This window comes from Danio rerio, chromosome 18 (assembly GCF_049306965.1).
Source record: "Danio rerio strain Tuebingen ecotype United States chromosome 18, GRCz12tu, whole genome shotgun sequence".
NCBI classification, from domain to species: domain Eukaryota; kingdom Metazoa; phylum Chordata; class Actinopteri; order Cypriniformes; family Danionidae; genus Danio; species Danio rerio.
The window spans coordinates 13,185,116-13,204,150 of record NC_133193.1 but is presented as its reverse complement, the minus strand read 5'-3'; the positions used below and the strand labels follow the sequence as shown (position 1 = coordinate 13,204,150).

General features: G+C 33.8%; 1 protein-coding gene across 3 annotated transcripts in view; it reads right to left on the bottom strand.

The window, feature by feature from the left end:
* Positions 1 to 19,035, bottom strand: part of tmtc2b (transmembrane O-mannosyltransferase targeting cadherins 2b) — a 190,355-nt gene that overhangs the window by 50,637 nt on the left and 120,683 nt on the right. For all 3 annotated transcript variants that reach the window (XR_012393978.1, XM_021467765.3, XM_068214883.2), the window contains exon 3: positions 949 to 1,774. Coding sequence is in view for 2 of the 3 variants with exons in the window: in XM_021467765.3 (XP_021323440.2) it covers positions 949 to 1,774 (826 nt within the window). In the remaining variant the exon portion in view is untranslated. The remainder of the gene's footprint in view (positions 1 to 948; positions 1,775 to 19,035) is intronic.

The following is a 19,035-nucleotide window of genomic DNA, read 5'->3' as shown; positions in this document are numbered from 1 at the left end:
CTTCAAAAATAACTTGTGCTGTTTTGAAATGACGTGAATGTCAGAGTAAATCAAAAATTTTCTTTATTTAACTTTGTAAGGTAAACGTGGATATATGAAATAATTTTAAATGAACATAATGTTGTGCTTAGCCAAAAACGTAATAATAAAAAAAGTAATTATTTCATAAAACCAAACACTGTTAATCACCCAAAATGATTTCAAAGTCAAAGGTAAATGTCAGATTGACTGGCTGAGGAAAGCCTGCTTCACAGTAAAATATAGTTAATTTTATGTGAAATAACAGTAATGGACTTTACTATATACTGTGAAGTTACAATATATGGCTGTAAAAACATGTGAACTACCTCACAATAATTTGTTGTGAATTTGCATACAGTATTTTACTGTGAAAGTAATGCAATTATAAGCCAGTAATTTAGAGTGAATTTAAGGTCATATTTTAACAGTGTGGGAAATCTCTGTAGATTGATGTCTTTTCATGCCGTTCAGCCTTATGATCTTAAACTGTGAGCAAAATCACCTGTTTCGTCATAACTTTAGACATTACATTAGAGAATCATTCAAATACTAGCTCTAAAGTGACATTGTAACTTAGTAACAATACTGCTGCTCTGGCGTCAGCTGCAGATGTGTATGAATGGCGGAAGAAAGTAGTTCCTCTTACCAAGGAGCTTTTGAGACTCTCCGTGTTTGATTTTCTTTTTTTATAAACACAATTACGTCATTGAACTGTTATATAAAAGCAATATTACACTTGTAGCAGTGCAATACATTTACATATATTTTGGATGAATTAATGAATAAATAAATAAATAAATATCAATCCATCAAACCATAAACATACACTAATGACACTAGAACAACTCCTGGTCGGAGAACAATCTGGACTGCTAAAGCAAAGATTGGTATCTTCAGACGTATTGTGTATTGCAATCTCATAATTACCTTTGGCAGGGTTCACAGATATCCCTGACTTGTATAGCATCTCCTCATTCTGCCAGTCTCGGTTCCTCAACACCGTCTTAATTCCAAAGAGAAGAACCAGCGCAGCAGAGCAGCCCAACACCAATGTTCTAGAGGACTTTCTCCTTAGTCGGACATATAAACACCTCATTCCTAAAGCCACCAGCAGACAATAGCCCATACTAGGAATGTACAGCACTCGCTCGGCCACCACAAAACCAACATAGAAGAACAGATTGGTGGCTGGGATAAAAGGAACGGCTAATAAACCCAATGAAAAGACCACCAAACTCTCAGTAGTGGGTAAAGATGATGAATAGTGCTTTACAGTACCATTTGTTCCATTCATCTGCACTGAGTTTGAGTAGAAAGTTGAGTTTTCATAGTCAGTGCTACAACTGTGTCCATTTGAGGACTTTCCATTTGCTACATGATGGGCTTTACCATTGGTTTCTTTGCTTTTTGTTGGGTAAAGGTGAAGTCCAAACCAGGCCAGAGATAGAAGTGAGGTGTAAAAGGCAACAGTGTGGAGGTTTCGCCAATCGGCAATGCTCCTCAGCAGAGGCAGGGCGTCCATCGACCAATCAAAACTCAGCATGTCAGGGCAGAGGAGGAGCCAGACATTAATAGCGGGCAGGAAGAGGAAGGTTAGGGTTCTAGTGAGGAAACAGGGACAGTCGGCCGCAGGGTTGTCCGAGTTCGAGAAGTTCGGAGGTTTGTTGCCCATCCAGTAAAGACGACAGGCTAGAAGGATGACACCCCAGAAGCCCAGGAGAAACACACTGAGGAGAAGGCGCAGGTTCTTCTTCTGAGAGACAAAAAAGAAAAACAGAGGAAAAATATAGATGAGAACATGAAATGACTGATAGGTTCAGATAAAAACATAGGCATACAAATAATGTGAAGGAAAAAGCATTTTTAGATTACCAAACACCAATACAAATAAACTGCACATATTTAAAATCAATATAAAAACAATCTAAATAGAAGATGATTTATTTATACAAAGAGACAAAAAGTAAAAACATAAAAAAGAAAGAATAAAAAGAAATAAAATAAATTTTGCAGAAAAAAAATAAAATTCTAAATAAATGAATTTTTAAAATATTTAAAAAATAAATAAAATAAAATAAAATAAATAAAAAATTAAATACAATAAAATAGCTGTGTACCTAGAGCTGATCATAAATCTTTTTTTCTTTTTGGGAAAAACTAAAAGAACAACACTAAAACAGCAGAGGGACATTGTAAAATAAATAAAACATGCATTTTCTGAGCTGATTATTAAAATAATTTTGAAAAAAGGGAAAAACTGTTTAAAAAAAGCATACTAAAAGTGCACATCACATTTAAAAAAATAAACAGCAGTCAAAAAAATGCTACTTGATTAAACTACTTATTTAAACTGAGCTCAAATGTCACAATTGTTGTGTTTGGGACAACTTAATTGCTTTATGTTCAATCCACTTAAATCTCTAAAAACAATCAAGTTAACTTAATCGACTTGTGTTGGGACAACATGAAGGAATTGCGTGGACTGTGTGGTTCCCACCAACACTCTGAGCAAAAGTCTAGAGCATTCCATCTAAATTAAATATGAAACAAGAATTACGAATAATAGTAGCACATCCAACAGTACGCAAATTGAGATTGGAAAAATCAAAACAGCACATTAAAAAATAATATTTGCTACTTTCTCACTTAGGCCCTGTTTACTACGTTTTAGTTTTAAAACAGTGTTTTACAATGAAAACGATCCACGTCCACACTGGCATTTCACCCAGCATTTCTGAAAATATCTCAGTCCACACTACACCTCTGAAAATGCACATCATTTTGCTTTGAGCACACCTCCCCAGGTGAGAGCAGCACACATCAGGCAGTTCATCAAGGATCTTCCGCTAGATTTTATCTCACTATAATTGTCAAACGTGATATTTGATTCATCATCTCTCTATGTAATGACACTTCAGTCTTTTGAATCTATTACTCGTTCTCAAATAATGTGTTTTGGCTGAGTGCAAAGATAAGGTAATATATTAATTTATGTAAGCACATACACTGTTTCTGCATATCGACTGATCGCTTGCTTTTATTTCCTGTAATGTATAAACTATTGTGCGTTATACTTTTATAAAGGCCATTATTGATTATTAAAACTGATATACAGCAAAGGAGAAAGGGTATGTTTATTATTTTAAAAGAAAATGAAAGGAGGCAATTATATTGTAAGCTCCGTTTTGTTATAAATATGCATACAGTGAAGATGACAGTCCTATAAATATGTAGCTACATGACGCCTCAACATTTTTTGTGTTTTTAATATCAAAATGAACATAGCCAGTTCCTCAAATCATTTTGTTGTTAAGATCCAGGGTGATGTAAATGACGTTATAAACTACGCTGTTTTTACCTGTCGTGTCCTCAGGAGTTTGTTTTTCATGTCAAACTTGCAAAGTCTGAACTTAAGTAAAGGGTGTAAGACTGAACTTTGTTTACTTAATATTGAGGAAAAAACCCAATCAGATCACACCTCCATTTACAGACGTCTCCGTTTTCCCCCATCCACACTGACATAAAGCAGCAGCGTTTTAAAACTAAAATGGGCTTCTCAGCATTTTCAAAAAGTTTTCAGGGCTCAAAAACTCTGGGGTAGTGTGGATGGAAAGCCCAACCATAGAAAAACTTGTGTGTTTTAAAAAGAAAATGTATTAGTGTAAACGGGGCCTCATTAAACTACTTCTTCAACACAATTATTGAGATTTGGGAGAGGGGGGGGGGGGGCTTCATTGTTTTGTTCAATCCACTAAAATTTGTTAAAACAAATAGTTAACTTAATTGATTTGTGTCAGGACAACCAAAAAAAAAAAAAATGTGTGAAACAAAGCATTTTTACAGTGCAGTGCAACCTGGAACTAAAGCAACCTTATTAGGATTCTTAACTGCTGCTCAATACATACTGCACCACATGCGAGTACTAGTTTCATCATTACATCAATCCATTTGATGGTTATTAAAATTCAGCCCTTTGCATCACCAGCCTTTGCAAACAAGTCCAAACTCACACATGCATGCATTTCCCACATTTTTCAGAAAGGCCAGAATAATAAACGCAGCGCCATTGATGGCTGGTCAGCGAGTACAGCCTTGACGTCACAACACCGCATTTATCTCCGTCTCCTACAGCCGCCTTTCACAGACTTTATAAAATAAACAAGATATGGTCCCATAAAGGTGCCAATCCATCATACGGCAGCGCTGATATTAAACACTCCGACATGAAAATGATTTCAGAGTATTTATGGAGTGTTTGAATATTTTACACGTTAAGTAAAAGGAGGGAAAATGTTGTATGGTTAACAGTAGAGCAGCTGCAGAGTTCAGGATGCCTTCCTTCACGTGTTGATTTTGGACGGAGGACGAGCTCAAGCAATTTTATGACTTCCTCCAAACACGGAACTCATTCAACACAAACGGCAAACAAACATGCAAATGATTACTTCAATGCTTTACAAAATCAGAGACGCAGTTAAAAGGATTTTCACATTTTGTCAGTTTGATCACTTTCTGAGTTACTTAGTCACTGACACAACTGAAGTTAAGTGTGTTTTGAAGTAAAAACAGGTCTTTTTTTTTTTTTTTTTTTTGACGGCCCTCATAATATTTTCTGCTAGAAATATAAGACCACATCATATTTCAAAGTAACAAACCAAGGATCTTTTTTTTAAAAACAATAACAACAAAAAACAAACATTTATTCTATCTTCATGTGTTCATGTTTTATTACTTCTTGAATGTAAGTTTCATCAAAAAATACCCTTTTTTTGTATAGTTTTTTTGTGTATTTTGTATAGTATTTAAAACACATACGCACAAACAATTTGTCCAAATCGACAGGGGTCGATTACAATAAGGTTCATTAGTTATTGCACTTACTAACATGAACTAATCATGAACAACACATGTACAGCATTTATTAATCATAATTGAACATTTACTAATGCATTATTAACATCCAAGTCCATGCTTGTTAACATTAGTTAATGCACCATGAGTTAACATGAACTAACAATGAACTACTGTATTTTCATTGACTAACGTTTACTAACATAAAAAAATACAGTAGTAAATTTATTGTTCATTGTTTATTCATTTTAGTAAATGCGTTAATTACATTAACTAATCAACCTTATTGTAAAGTGTGACATAAAAGTTGTATAACTCTTTATTTTATATGCGATCTGATCTACATCGTCTCTGATTGTCTTATATTTTTAATTCTTGTAACCCATTCACGACATGTGCTAGGGATTCCCTTATATACCTAAAACACAGATTGAAAGAGTTGTAGGAAAGTGTTGTCTCTTAATTAGCAAGATATCTCGTCTATGAGATAGTTTACCCAAAAATACCAATTCTGCCATCATTTAAATAGCCTTCGGGAAATTTAGGAAAAACAAATTCTATGAAAGTCAATGCTTACAGGTTTCTTCATTCTTCAAAATATATTTTTTTTAATGTTCAACAACAGAACATCTTAAACTTGTTTGAAACAAGTGAAGTGTGAGCAAATGAATACAGAGTACCAATTTGAAGTGAACTGTCTCTTTAAATGTGGCATTTTCACATACTTTCAGATGTGCATTTGCCTCCACTCATTTTCCACAAGGTTTGTTTCATAAGCTTTAAAAGATGTTATGTATAGTACATTTGGAAAACACTCATATTGAGAATATGGGAAGAATTAATAAAACTTTCCCTAAAGAATATTTGTGAACGATGTTGTCAGTCCATGACACCATTTATTGTATATCGGGGAATGTTTTGTCTCCCAGCTGACTCTCTAACAGAATGACTGTATGTGTTCTGCATTAATGTCCAGCTGCTCTCAACTCTATAGATTTTTTGGTGCTGTTTTCTGGTCATCTCTGCTTTAGACAAAAAGAACACATTATTGTTCACATGGGAAATCTCTGTATAGCAGGCCACCAGTTCCCATGTAATCATGTTATAAAGCACAGACGTACAGAGCAAGTCCCAGATGGCATAACCTTTGCCATAAGACCTGACAAGTACACAGCTTTGATATGATAACATAGGAAAAGACAACATTCCACAAGAGAGAGAACAAAAGACTTTAAAACTGAGAAAAATAGATAGAAAAATAAAGTAAAAATGTAACACTAAAAATATATATATTTTCTAACTGAAAGAATTTTGGAGCGACACGGTGGCTCAGTGGTTCGCACTGTCGCCTCACAACAAGAAGGTCACTGGTTCGAGTTCCAGTTGGGCCAGTTGGCATTTCTGTGTGGAGTTTGCATGTTCTCCCCATGCTGGCGTGGGTTTCTTCCAGGTGCTCCAATTTCCCCCACAGTCCAAAGACATGCTGTACAGGTGAATTGAACTAAATTGGCTGGAGTGTATGAGTGTGAATGAGTTTGCATTGATGTTTTTCTGGGTTGCAGGGCATCTGCTGTGTAAAACATATGCTAGAATAGTTGGCGGTTCATTCTACTGTGCGAACCTAGATACATTAAGGGACAAAGCGGAAGGAAAATGAATGAATGTTATATTTTATATTTTTAATGTGAATTACTTCTTTATTTTTAATTAAATGTTTACACTACTTACTAAAATTATGACCACACAAATGATGACAACTTATATTTCTAGAAATTAAATTTTTTTAGACATGAAATAGTTGCATTATTAATGTTTTAAAATGTTTTACTTATATATATATATATATATATATATATATATATATATATATATATATATATATATATATATATATATATATATATATATATATGTTAAATGTTTTTATTTATAAAGAGACAAATAATGTGGTAAACAATTTAAACATTTAAATTCAATAAAAAATCTAATAAAATAAATAAAAATATAAAAATAGTATTTTAATAAATTAAAATGCATATATAACTATTTATTTTAAAATGATAATTCCAACTAATCCCAAGTGTAACATAATAAAATTTTGTTTATTTAAATTTTTTATAAAAATCATTTACATTATTACATATTATTAAACATTATTTATTTAGTTTTGTACAAAATAAATGTATACTATTGCGAAATATAAATTAATATTACATTATTTCCCAGTACTGGGTTGCGGCTGGAAGGACATCTGCTGCATAAAACATAAGCTGGAATAGTTGCCGGTTCATTCCGCTGTGGCGACATCTGATAAATAGGGGACTAACCCGAAGGAAAATAAACAAACAAATATTACATTAAAAATTAAAGGACAATTAATTAGTTAAATTATTAACCAAACAGTCAGTCAGTCAGTCAGTCAGTCAGTCAGTCAGTCAGTCAATCAATCAATCAATCAATCAATTGCAACAAAATATATATAGCTATTTAAAAAATAAAGTTTCTATGGATGTAAGAAATATCAGTCTGTCACCAATTAACATCCAGGACAACATCAACTTAATGGCCTGCATCTCTGAGTTCCTGTGACATCTGGTTAAGTTTACTGACCGACAATACGACGCATGCTATAATGATCCTAAAAGATGAAAACGCAATGCCGCTACTACGTCAGTCATATAACACGATTATTACACAGTTATTACAGTAGATATTACTAAACAACATTTATAAGAGTTAAAATGGCTGATAAATCTAGATTAGATGTGAAGGTGTTTAGATTTCAGCTGGCTGTTTGAGGAGGAGTGCATGTGTCCCAGTGGAGTGAACTGCAGGCTGAAGGGAAGAGGTCGTAAATGGGATGTCCCGCAGGGGTCTTGAAGCGGCAGGTTACAGAGGCCGAGCGGAACCGTCCCGCTGAAGAGAAATACAGATCACTGCCTTCCAGCAGATTCCGAGTGGAAACACTAGGGGTATGAAGGTTATGGATGCCTATGTGCATTTATAAATAAAAAAAAATACTGCAATATATAGAAGTTAGTAGAAATTTGTTGCTTATTTTAGTACTAATTGCCTTTTTTAGTGTGTCTTAAAATTAGAATGAAATCAAATTGTACTCTTTTCATTTTATGGGTAGTAGTGCTGGTTTAAGACAATAGATACGTGCACCTAATTATTTTGTAAAAAGTCCTCAAATTTGATCAAATATCTCAGCCTTCACTTTCTCCACTCTCAAAATGACTTCACTTCTGGTCACATGGAATGGGTTAAGGGCGGGGCTATCAAGGCGTGTCTCATTTCTGCTTTCATTTCGGTAGCAACGCCCATCTTCTGACAATCCAAGCGGTTCCCAACAACAAAATCATGCACTATCCTACATTTTTTTCTCATTATAGCATTGTTTACGTCAAAATAGAGAAGTACACTAATTTTTGTTTGATGCCCTCTTTAAGAATTTTGCTAGCTTACAGTGCATAACAAATGGTTACATTTTCCACAAATTTAAATAAACAGTATTTGCAACGTAATGCAATGCTTTTAAATTATATACATATTTTAGGGCTGTACAAGTTAATGCGGTAATATTGCATTAACACATTAACTAATGCTGACAATTATTTTATTGCACATTAACACTTATTTTTAATGTTTTAATGTTTTTATTATTGTAAAAGTGCATTGCTCACTGGCCCTAAATCCACACACAGACAAACAATGGTGGGATGTACTCCAGTTAAGTTGTATCATTCTAATCCAAATATCCCTGATACATGCAACAAATTTAAACAGGAGAAGGGAACTTTGTTTCAATGTATGTGGGAAGGTTCTAAAGTCAGCTGTTTTTGGGTTAAATACTGAACATTGTAGGTCAACAATCCCAGAACTTGTGTATATTGCACATTTGTCTATTGAACTTTGGTGTGACCAAACATGAAAGAATACTGTTAGTTTTATGTTCGCTGGAAGCTAAACATGTAATTGCATGTTCTTGGTAAAAAAGAAGACAGGCCTGGTGTATCTCAGTGGATAAAGGGGATGACCTCTTGCCTAAGAAAAGATAACCTATTTTTTTAAAAACAAAATTCATATATTTTGGTCTATTTGGAAAATCTTCTATGACTTTTTGGAGAATCTAGATAGTGACTCTTTTCTTGAACTGACAGACATTAAACGTATATAGATTAGACAAATATGTTATTGCTGTATTATTCAACAATAATATTGTTATTTATTTACTTTTCTTTTTTTTCCAAAGTGCATTAAGATATTTTGAATCTATGATATTCTTGTTGTATTTTTGTTGTTGTATAATTTCTTTTTATTTAATTAACTAATTTATTTATTTATTTAAATTTTTTTTTGCTAAACTAAAATTAACCTGTCAATTTGTATGAAAATGTTTAAAATAAAAAGTGTTGAAAAAAAAAAACCAATGGTGGGATGTTGAACACTGGCTTGGGGTGGACGTTATCACACGTTTCAACCAATGAGATGATTTGGAATGGGCCTAATACAGTTATTCACACCCAATGTCATCACTAGCTCTAGCTTACTCACAGGATGTTTTTCACTTAAAGCAATTTTTTATTTGTGCAAAAAAATGCAATTACAGGTTAATTACAGGTGTTTGCAGTAAAACATATAGCACATTGGAATTGTATTATTATTATTATTATTATTATTATTATTATTATTATTATTATTATTATTATCATCAGTAGTAGTAGTAGTAGTAGTAGTAGCAGCAGCAGTATTTATAACACTACTACTACTACTACTACTACTACTACTACTACTGATAATGATGATGATGATGATAGTAATAATATTATTATTAATAATAATAATGGTACTACTACTACTACTACTACTACTAATAATAATAATAATAATAATAATTATTATTATTATTATTATTATTATTATTATTAATATTATTATAAAAAATGAAAATATAACATGGCAACAAATAATAAATTAAATATCAGTGGAGGCCAAATGTGTATTCAAGGCTGTTTTTTTGCAATAGAACAAAATTACAGTTACAATTACAGTTACAGCCAGTGCATTGCAAATGCCCAACTTCTGGAAAATGATTTAACATCCTAACATAGAGCAGAGAGAATTTAAAAATGGGGGGAAAAAAACATTGTCAAATGAATCTGGATTAGTGTAGACTCTGCCTGTTTAGACTCTCATAGACAGCTGGCTGAAAACAAGACACCTGCAGAGCATCATTATAGAATCCACAGCTATTTGATGTACTGCTACATCCATTTCATGTTATTTGTGCAAAGCCGTAAAACTGGGTAAAACTCCCGCCACATTTTCCTGCCTTTCAAGCGCTGCTGTATTCTTTCACTTACATTTAAAAGTTCTGGCATACTTCACTACATCAGTAGTACATCTGTGAATTCTGTCCCTAATTAGTGAAATACACCAGCAGAAGAGATCGACGATCACACAGCATACAGATGCAATTATATCCTTGGAGTCAACGAATTTAAACCAAAAGAAAACCTTTTTTAAAATGTCTTCACATCTACTGACGCTTCTCTCCTGAATGCTTCTTTTCAGAGATATGGGCTGTTTAAAAGAGTTTTGGAGATGATATATTACCATCTTCATCTACAACTGAAGGGCTGTGAATTCAAGCAGATGACGCTCATGCTTTTCAACAGGTATAAATCGTGGTAAATAAAAATGTTGATGGGACACATCTGTCATTCAATTGCAGGAAAGAGCAAAAATGACTGAACTCTGTATAACCCTGTCAGAAAATGTGAGTATTTTCTCGTGCGCTCACTTTTAGGTGTGTAAATAAATGAAAGCTGAACTGTGTAGATGTTAGCGGTGGTCAGCTGGAGGCTGAAGATGTGTCAGTGAGGTCATATGCTGCAGCGTCAAGGTTTGCACACTGGATTGTCTCTGGATTTATGAGGCTGCAGCAGGTTTGGGACTGCGCAAGCTCTCAATAAGCAGCAGGGCTTTTTAGCACTTGCAGGTTTGGAGCCAAAACATATAGACCTTGGGATTTGCGTAGGCTTGAATCTGTGTGCGTTTATGTGTGTGCATTGGTATAGTATTGATGTTGAAAATACTGTATTTCAATAACATGGAATCTAAATTTGTTTCTGGCAAGTTCTTGACTTTAAGTAAATAGAAATAAACAAATCAGTAGTATAAATAATAAAAAGATTTATTCATTCATTTCTCTTTGGCTTAATCCCTGATTCATTAAAGGTCGCCAAAGCGAAATGAACCGCCAACTACTCTGGCATGTCTTTTACACAGAGGATGCCCTAATAAAAACATAAATAAAACAAATAATTTAACATAAACAAAACTTTATAAAAATAGCTAACAACAACAACTATTTTAAAGTATTGCAAATGGTTATTTTCCTATTAACTTTAAACAATAAATTTATTTAAAAAAAAGTAAAATAAACTAAATAAACATAAAAACTAATCAAAAAGACAAAAAAAAAAAATCCTAAAAATAATAAGAAATCAAAATTCTGCTGCTGGAGATTATTATTATTATTGTTGTTGCTGTTATTATTAATGTTGTTGTTGTTGTTATTAATATTATTATTGGTATTATTATTATTATTGGTATTATTATTATTAGTAGTAGTAGTATTTGTATAATAATAATAATAATAATAATAATAATAAAAATAATAATAATAATAATAATTATTATTATTGAGTAAAATCATTTAAAATATTAATTAAATGAAACTGAAATAATCAGGAAAATATCAAAATATGTTCAAATTAAATATTGAAAATGTTTCAGAAAACTATACAATATCAATTATAATATTACTTAATAATAATAATAATAATAACAATAGTAATAACAATAATGATAAAAATAATAGTAACAACAACAACAACAACAACAACAATAATAATAATAATAATAATATAATTAGTAATAATAATTAATAATAATAACAACAATAATCATAATACTAATTAGTGATTAGTAATAATAAAAATAATAATAATAATAATAAAAATAATTAGTAATAATAATTAATAATAATAGTAATTCGTTATTATGTATATTTAGTTTCTTTTTAACTTTATATTAATTGTTTGTTTTAAGTCCATAAAAAAATAACATTTGTAATACTTTATAAATATTGTTATTAGCCATTTGTATAAATTTGTATTAATGTAAACGTTTTTATTAGGGCATCTATCAGGGCATATACAGTATATATATATTCATTTCCATGGGATAGTATTAACCATTTTTGTGATATGGTTGGATTTTTTTTTTTCCCGTAATATTTTATCACAACAATTCAAATTGTCTCTGAAAGATTTTTTTTCTGTTATTTAGTCCTGTGAGGACACAGCGACCTCTGAACAACCCCTAAATAATGTAAACCGATTTAACTTATACATTAATTTAGCAAACCTGCATTCAGATTTCGCAAGCAAATCCCACTTTTCATCATTAGATCTCTGTTCATTCAATCACAACCAAACATTTGCCAAAAAAATAAATCAAGTTACACCCCTCTTTCTTCCTCAGAAAGAGTTTTGCTCTGAATGAAGTGAAATTACTGATTTTAAAAGGGTTGCAAAACACTGCACTTCTCCTGTTATGAAAAACTTCTCAAAATAAGACACCATACTTGCGAAAAAACTCGCATCTGACGCATAGCGATTTCAAAAGCAGGACTAAAAATGTGACCGCATTTAACTAAGAGGAAACATCCTCAGGCTGTGTGGAAAAAAAAAAAAAAAAGAGTCAAAAGAGAGAAAGTTTAAGAACACAAATGCACAGTAAATCTCTCTTATTCACACTACCTGGCCGTCAGACAAACAACAATTGTCACTTCAAGTCTGCATAGCGTCTGGCACAGAATAAAACACAGCCCACCAAACCACATCCATATGTGCACGCTGAAGACACAGTCGCTATTTGCACGTCAGCGTAGAGACATGTCATCACAAACGAACGGACTCTGAGCACTATCACACTATAGAGCAAATCAGTTCTCTGCGCACACATGGCAAGCTCTTTTAACATTTAATCAATAAACTGTACTAATATCTATTTTCATGCAGCTATTACATTTTTTTAGATAGTATATCTTCCAGTACTTATTCATTAACAACTAGCGCTTTAACTTTGGCTACTAGTGCTTATTTTTAGTAGTTCTTTTAAATATAATATTATCCATTTAATAGTATAAATGGTTAAACTTTAATAAAAGTAACAATTTGCGTTATTAACAAACAAGTAACTAAGATTCTAGCTCAAGCTATTAATTAGCTGCTTAATAATAGTTAGGTAGTTGTTGGGTTTAGGCATTGGATAAGATTAAGGATGCAAACTAAAATCATATTTTAGAAGTGCTAATAATCAGTTAATATCTCAATAATAGGCATTTAATTAGCCCGTAGAAAATGCTGTGAATTGGTACTTGAATTAAAGTGCATTTGTATATATTTACTAACTTTTTTAGACATTAGTACTAGAGTTCTTCATACATTAAATACTAGTTCCTATTATACAGATACTAATGCTTATTTCATTAGAGAATATTCTATTGTTACTAACAAACTGTATATGTTTGGCAATTAAATTATCAACTATTAAGTTTAAAAATGTATTAAAATCATGACTACTTTGTATGCACTAGTATTTATTCAGTGTATACTACAGCTATTCAAACATTACAGTACCTTCCGTTAGCATCTAGTATTTATTACATACAAATACACTCATCGGCCACTTTATTAGGTACACCTAACTAGTACTGGGTTGGACCCATTTTTGCCTTCAGATCTGACTTAATCCTTTGTGGCAACAAGGTACTGGAAATATTCCTAAGAGATTTTGATCCGTATTGACATGATAGCATCCCTCAGTTGCTGCAGATTCGTCGGCTGCACATCCATGATCTGAATCTCCCGTTCCACAGCATCCCAAGAGTGCTCTATTAGATTGAGATCTGGTCACTGTGGAGGCTATTTGAGTACAGAGAACTTATTGTTATGTCCAAAAAAAAAAAAAACAGAAGAAGTGTTAGCGAGGCCAGCAGGGGGCACTTAACCTTCGATCTGTGTGGGTTCTAATGCCCCAGTATAGTGATGGAGACTCTATACTGTCAGTAATGTCAGTAACGACCATCTTTCGGATGAGATGCTAATCTGAGGTCCTGACTCTCTTTGGTTGTTTAAATTGTTTGAATTAAATTGTTAAAATCTCTGCAGCTTTAAAACAATGCAGTGTCTGCAAATCTGTGTTGAGAGGTGAAGAGTTGCTACAACCCTATAAAGTGCTAGCATTATTTAAAATGGAACAGTATAATAAGCAAGTATGGCGATGCAGTGGCGCAGTGGGTAGCACGTTCGCCTCACAGCAAGAAGGTCGCTGGCTCGATCCTTGGCTCAGTTGGAGTTTCTGTGTGGAGTTTGCATGTTCTCAGGTGAATGTGTGTGTGGAAGGGCGGCTGGAAGGGCATCCGCTGCGTATAAGTTGGCGGTTCATTCCGCTGTGGCGACCCCGGATTAATAAAGGGACTAAGCCAACAAGAAAATGAATGAATGAATAATAAGCAAGCACTAGTAACATCAAAATAGTATGGATGCTAATATGGTTTATAGCTTAAATGTTAAAATGGCTTGCCATAGCATGCAATCTACATCTGCTTTGCCAGCATTCAACTCTCAAGGGATGAGCTCAAAGCAGGGGAATTGAACGAGACATGAAGAAAAAGAAAAAAAAAACCAAAGGCATAACAAAATCTGATAAGCCCAAAGCCTTAGAGGATGACCAGATTGAGAGCGACCTGAGTGTCTGGCTCTATCTTCAACATCTCCCACATAAACAGAAGTAAAAATGTCCATCTTCATAACACGGCGCCCGTTCTCAGAGTCTGGCCTTCTGACTGAGGCCCAATGTGGAATACAGTTTTTTTTGTCTATAATCCAGTTTGTCTAGAAATAAGTGGTTTAACACTGCCCGGTAGGAGGCTTTCTCCATTCCTCCCATTGTCAGTTTCCCTCCATCAGTTTGAAATTAAACTATAAGAAGCAGGCATATGAGGATAACATGCATGGAGATTGAGCGCACAACAGAACAATTTGAGAGAAAAGTCAAAGGAGGAAAATCATTGTTGGCAGCAATGTTCTTTCCAGGACGTTTGGGATAAGAAGGCAGCTTGCCAAAAAATCCAATGAGCTCTGGATTCGGTCTCGCAAATGCATTGTTTTTCTATTAAATGAGATTTATTGAATGAGAAAGGGGGTGGGGGAGGGGGGTTACTTTAACTTTTCCCAAATTTTCTCTTTTTTTTTGTGTAACAGCATTAAACAAATATCAAATTTTTGACCAATGATGATAAATCAATGATGATCAATAAAAATCAAACAAATTAAAGCTGCAAGCAGCACTGAAAGGGACCTCACCCCTGGGCTTACCGCCTCTCGGATGCTATAACTATAACTCTATATTGGCATGCAGATCTCTTCAAGAGAGGAATGTCATTAAAACTGTGAATTTTTAGGCAGATCGGTTATTGTTTGAGTTAGAAGTTCTTCCTTTTCAATGGCGAAGCACTGTAACTTGTCATTTCACCAATTAACCGCATATCCATGTACACCAAATATTTAAATATTTATATAAAGTAAATGCATTAAAAATTAAGGATAAATGAGCATATACATATTTTATTTAAATTCACTATGTAAATACATAAGTGATCAAACAGAAAAACAAATACATGTTAGATATAAGAATGCACAATTACATACAGCATAAAGCTATTTTGATCAATCATCATATTCATTTCTTCATTTCTGTCTTAAAACAATGATGCATTATTCTTATTTTGTGTCATTTTTCACTAAAACTTCAAAACGCTAGCAGTCAGGCTTGACGCTTGCTCTTAAATTATGCTCCAAAAACCTATGCAGCAAGAAAATCAATACAAGCTTGGAGGTTTTAATATGCTGTTAGATGAAAGCGAACATAACTAAAGTCATCATAGAACTCATCCCTACACCATCCACAGGTACGTGGTACCCCAAGTCAAAGACCTGCGTGTAACTATGAGCTCAAACTAATAAAAGGAACATGACTGGAAAACATCCAAGTCATTCTGTCAGCGCAAACAGCCTATGAGATTTGCAATTCAGCTTAATATGTGCTCTGAAGCTGTTTTGAGTTCAGTTATAAACGGATCAAGGAAAAAAAAACAGCCCATCAGCCAAGATGCCATATGAGGATTTAGCTTTTAAAATTCACTTAAACCAACAAGCCGCTGTCATATGATGTTCTGATGGCATTTTCACCAGTGTATTCAGAGTTTTCTGTCCTCAAAGTTTCACAGTCAGCCAGTATCTCCAGTTCCCCAACGTATATGCCTCATCACTCTCGGATTTAACCCACATGACTGATAAAACAGGGAGGCGTTAAATATTTGACTTGCCTTCATGGGTAAATTGGCTGTAGCCATGAGGGATTTGGTGTGCAGAGTCAACAGATTTAAGCAATCAGAGTCTCCACTTAATAATCCACTGCTCTTAATGAGACTTTTTCAAAACGAATCCGCAACTTTGGGCCTGAAGACAAACGTTCAGCTACAAAAGATTATTTACTGAGCTCGGCTTCACACAACAAACCTCTAAGCTCTATCATTAAAGATTCATGGAAGCGACTGTCTGACCCTACAACATCTTTTACATGAATGTGTTTTAAGCTCCTAGTGTTTCAGAGGTCCCTTATGATAGAAAAACATTCATTCAAAGTCAAAAACATGTAAATTTTTCATATCAAATGCAGCATTAGCTCTTTTCCAACAGCATATGAAAACGTCCATTCGAGGATTCGGTCTCTCTAAACTAGGGTTGGCCAATATATCGTTTCAGTGCAATGTTCATATCAACAATAGTCACATCGCAGGGTTTGCAATGTTGAGTAGGGATTGGATAGTTTAGAATTATACATATTATATTGGGATTATATAACCATGCTTTAGATTTGTGGTGTTATTGCAGATTTTAGCCACAATGGAATAAAAATGTATCATTTGCATGTTTTTAAGCCCTAAGAAAGTTTAAAGAATTCAGGCACACAATTTTGTATCAATACGCCCTTTTGGCACAACCTTAAATTCTTACTTGGAAATCGGCTATTTGTCCAGCCTTCTTGGCCTACACTGGGCATAAACACATGTAGTGACTTCTGTGATAACCAGGGTCTCAGCTCTTTACAATAATTAAGAACTAAGTTTTGTTTAACAGCATCATCATATTTTGTCTTCTTTCAGTTGCTTTCTGTTCTCAAAGCCTATAGTGTTCCTTGGGCATCCCCTGTTTCCTCTCATCCTATGTAGGTTTGGATCGCACCACCCTCTGTTCAGCCATCTGTTTCTTTAACTTATAGCAAGTTTAATGATCACACTGCAAACCCTCTTTCTATTAAACTTATCTGGAATTGTGAACTAACAGATTTGGACCTATCAATTGACTAACTTCTAAAAACTTAGTCATACATCTATTTTAAAGTCAAACATAGAGCATACATAACTCCTTATAAGAGGTTTAAAATGAAACTGCAGTCAAACAACAACTGTCATATCTGTAACACTGTATCTTCATATGTTTTGAGAATGTCCAATTGTTGTCGACCTGTGGTCTTATGTAAATTCTGTTTTGTCATTTTTACTACAAGTTAATTATGTGTCTAATTCTCATTTTTGTCTTCTCAATGATGATTCTAATTTCTGTTTAAGTACACAAAAAAGAGAATGTTGTTTGTTGGTTTTACAGCTGCGAAAAAGGCAACCATACAAATTGGCTTACTCCATCCATGTGTGCAAAAATATTTTAGATTCATAGCCTCATTAAAATAGTGACTTGTGAAGGTACAATAGCACAAAATAATTAATAAGGCTAAACCTAATACCATTAATGCATGGCAATGTTTTTCTTCAAACATTTTAGACCCTATAAAGGAATGACCATGTCATTGCATTTAACTATGCTTGTAATTTGTTTATTATAACATGCATGATTCACATCCCAATTAAACAAAAATTAATAAATTGTTTGTAATATCAGATTTATCTCATATTGTGCAGCCCTACTCTAAAGCTCTGCTCACACTGTCAGATTTCAGTCACAGTTCTGTCATCTGAGACAAATTCCTTTAAGAGACAAAATCCTAAAAAGATTCCTGAAATCCTAGGCTAAAATCTGATCTTTGATCGTTGGTTTGACATGTTCACAGACAGCTGCTTGGTGCCCGTTGCAAACAGATTTTTCCTCTGATGAAGTTCTGGCAGTGTCAGAACAGCTGTGATGAGTGTCAATCCAAGAACCAATAGGAGCTCCGAATTTGATGATGCAATCCATGCTACAACTCAAATGACCGCTGGGTAATGTCAAAACAGTTTTTTTTTTTCTTCCAGGTTTTAATATTAAGGTGTGCTGTGTCAAAATTTGCCACTACAGATTGTTTACGTTTGCTGTGAGGAATCATTTCAGAACGCAGGGTAGTGAAAGTGTCACGGTGGATTATGTCAAACTAGATAAAGAGGCATTTTCTTTCAAGTTTGGCGAGTCTTCATTGTTTTCAGTCTGACTATGACAGTTGAGATGTTACAGTGTGACTTGGGAGCCATGTTCGTGCAGTCTAGCATGCTACAATCGTTCAGGATAACAAAATAATTAAGGATAATAAACAGTAGAAAAAGGTCAAACTTCCTCTACAAAGAGGTATGTTTATGACTATACATAAAAGGTAAAATAATATAATAAAATGTTTTTAATGTCTAAAAATTAATGGAAGTGAATTAGACCTGGTTTTCAACCAGGTCCGCTAAATGACGTCATGGGGGCTGGTACTTTCATTTTCACTGCTACAGGCCCTCAACTCTACTCGTGTTCAAACCAAAAGATGGGGGCGGTTTTTCACATGGCAGGGTTTTAAGTATTTCATACATATTGAGATCAAGTTTATCGACTTGATGACGGAATATGTCTTGACAATCCACACAGATGTGACTCCGACTAATGCAACAAGTAAAATCCTACATGACTTCACGCTTTAACAGGCAGTCAGGCAGGTCGCTCACCAGAAGCGCCGCGACACGGCGCACACATGACTGTTTAAACTATCACACAC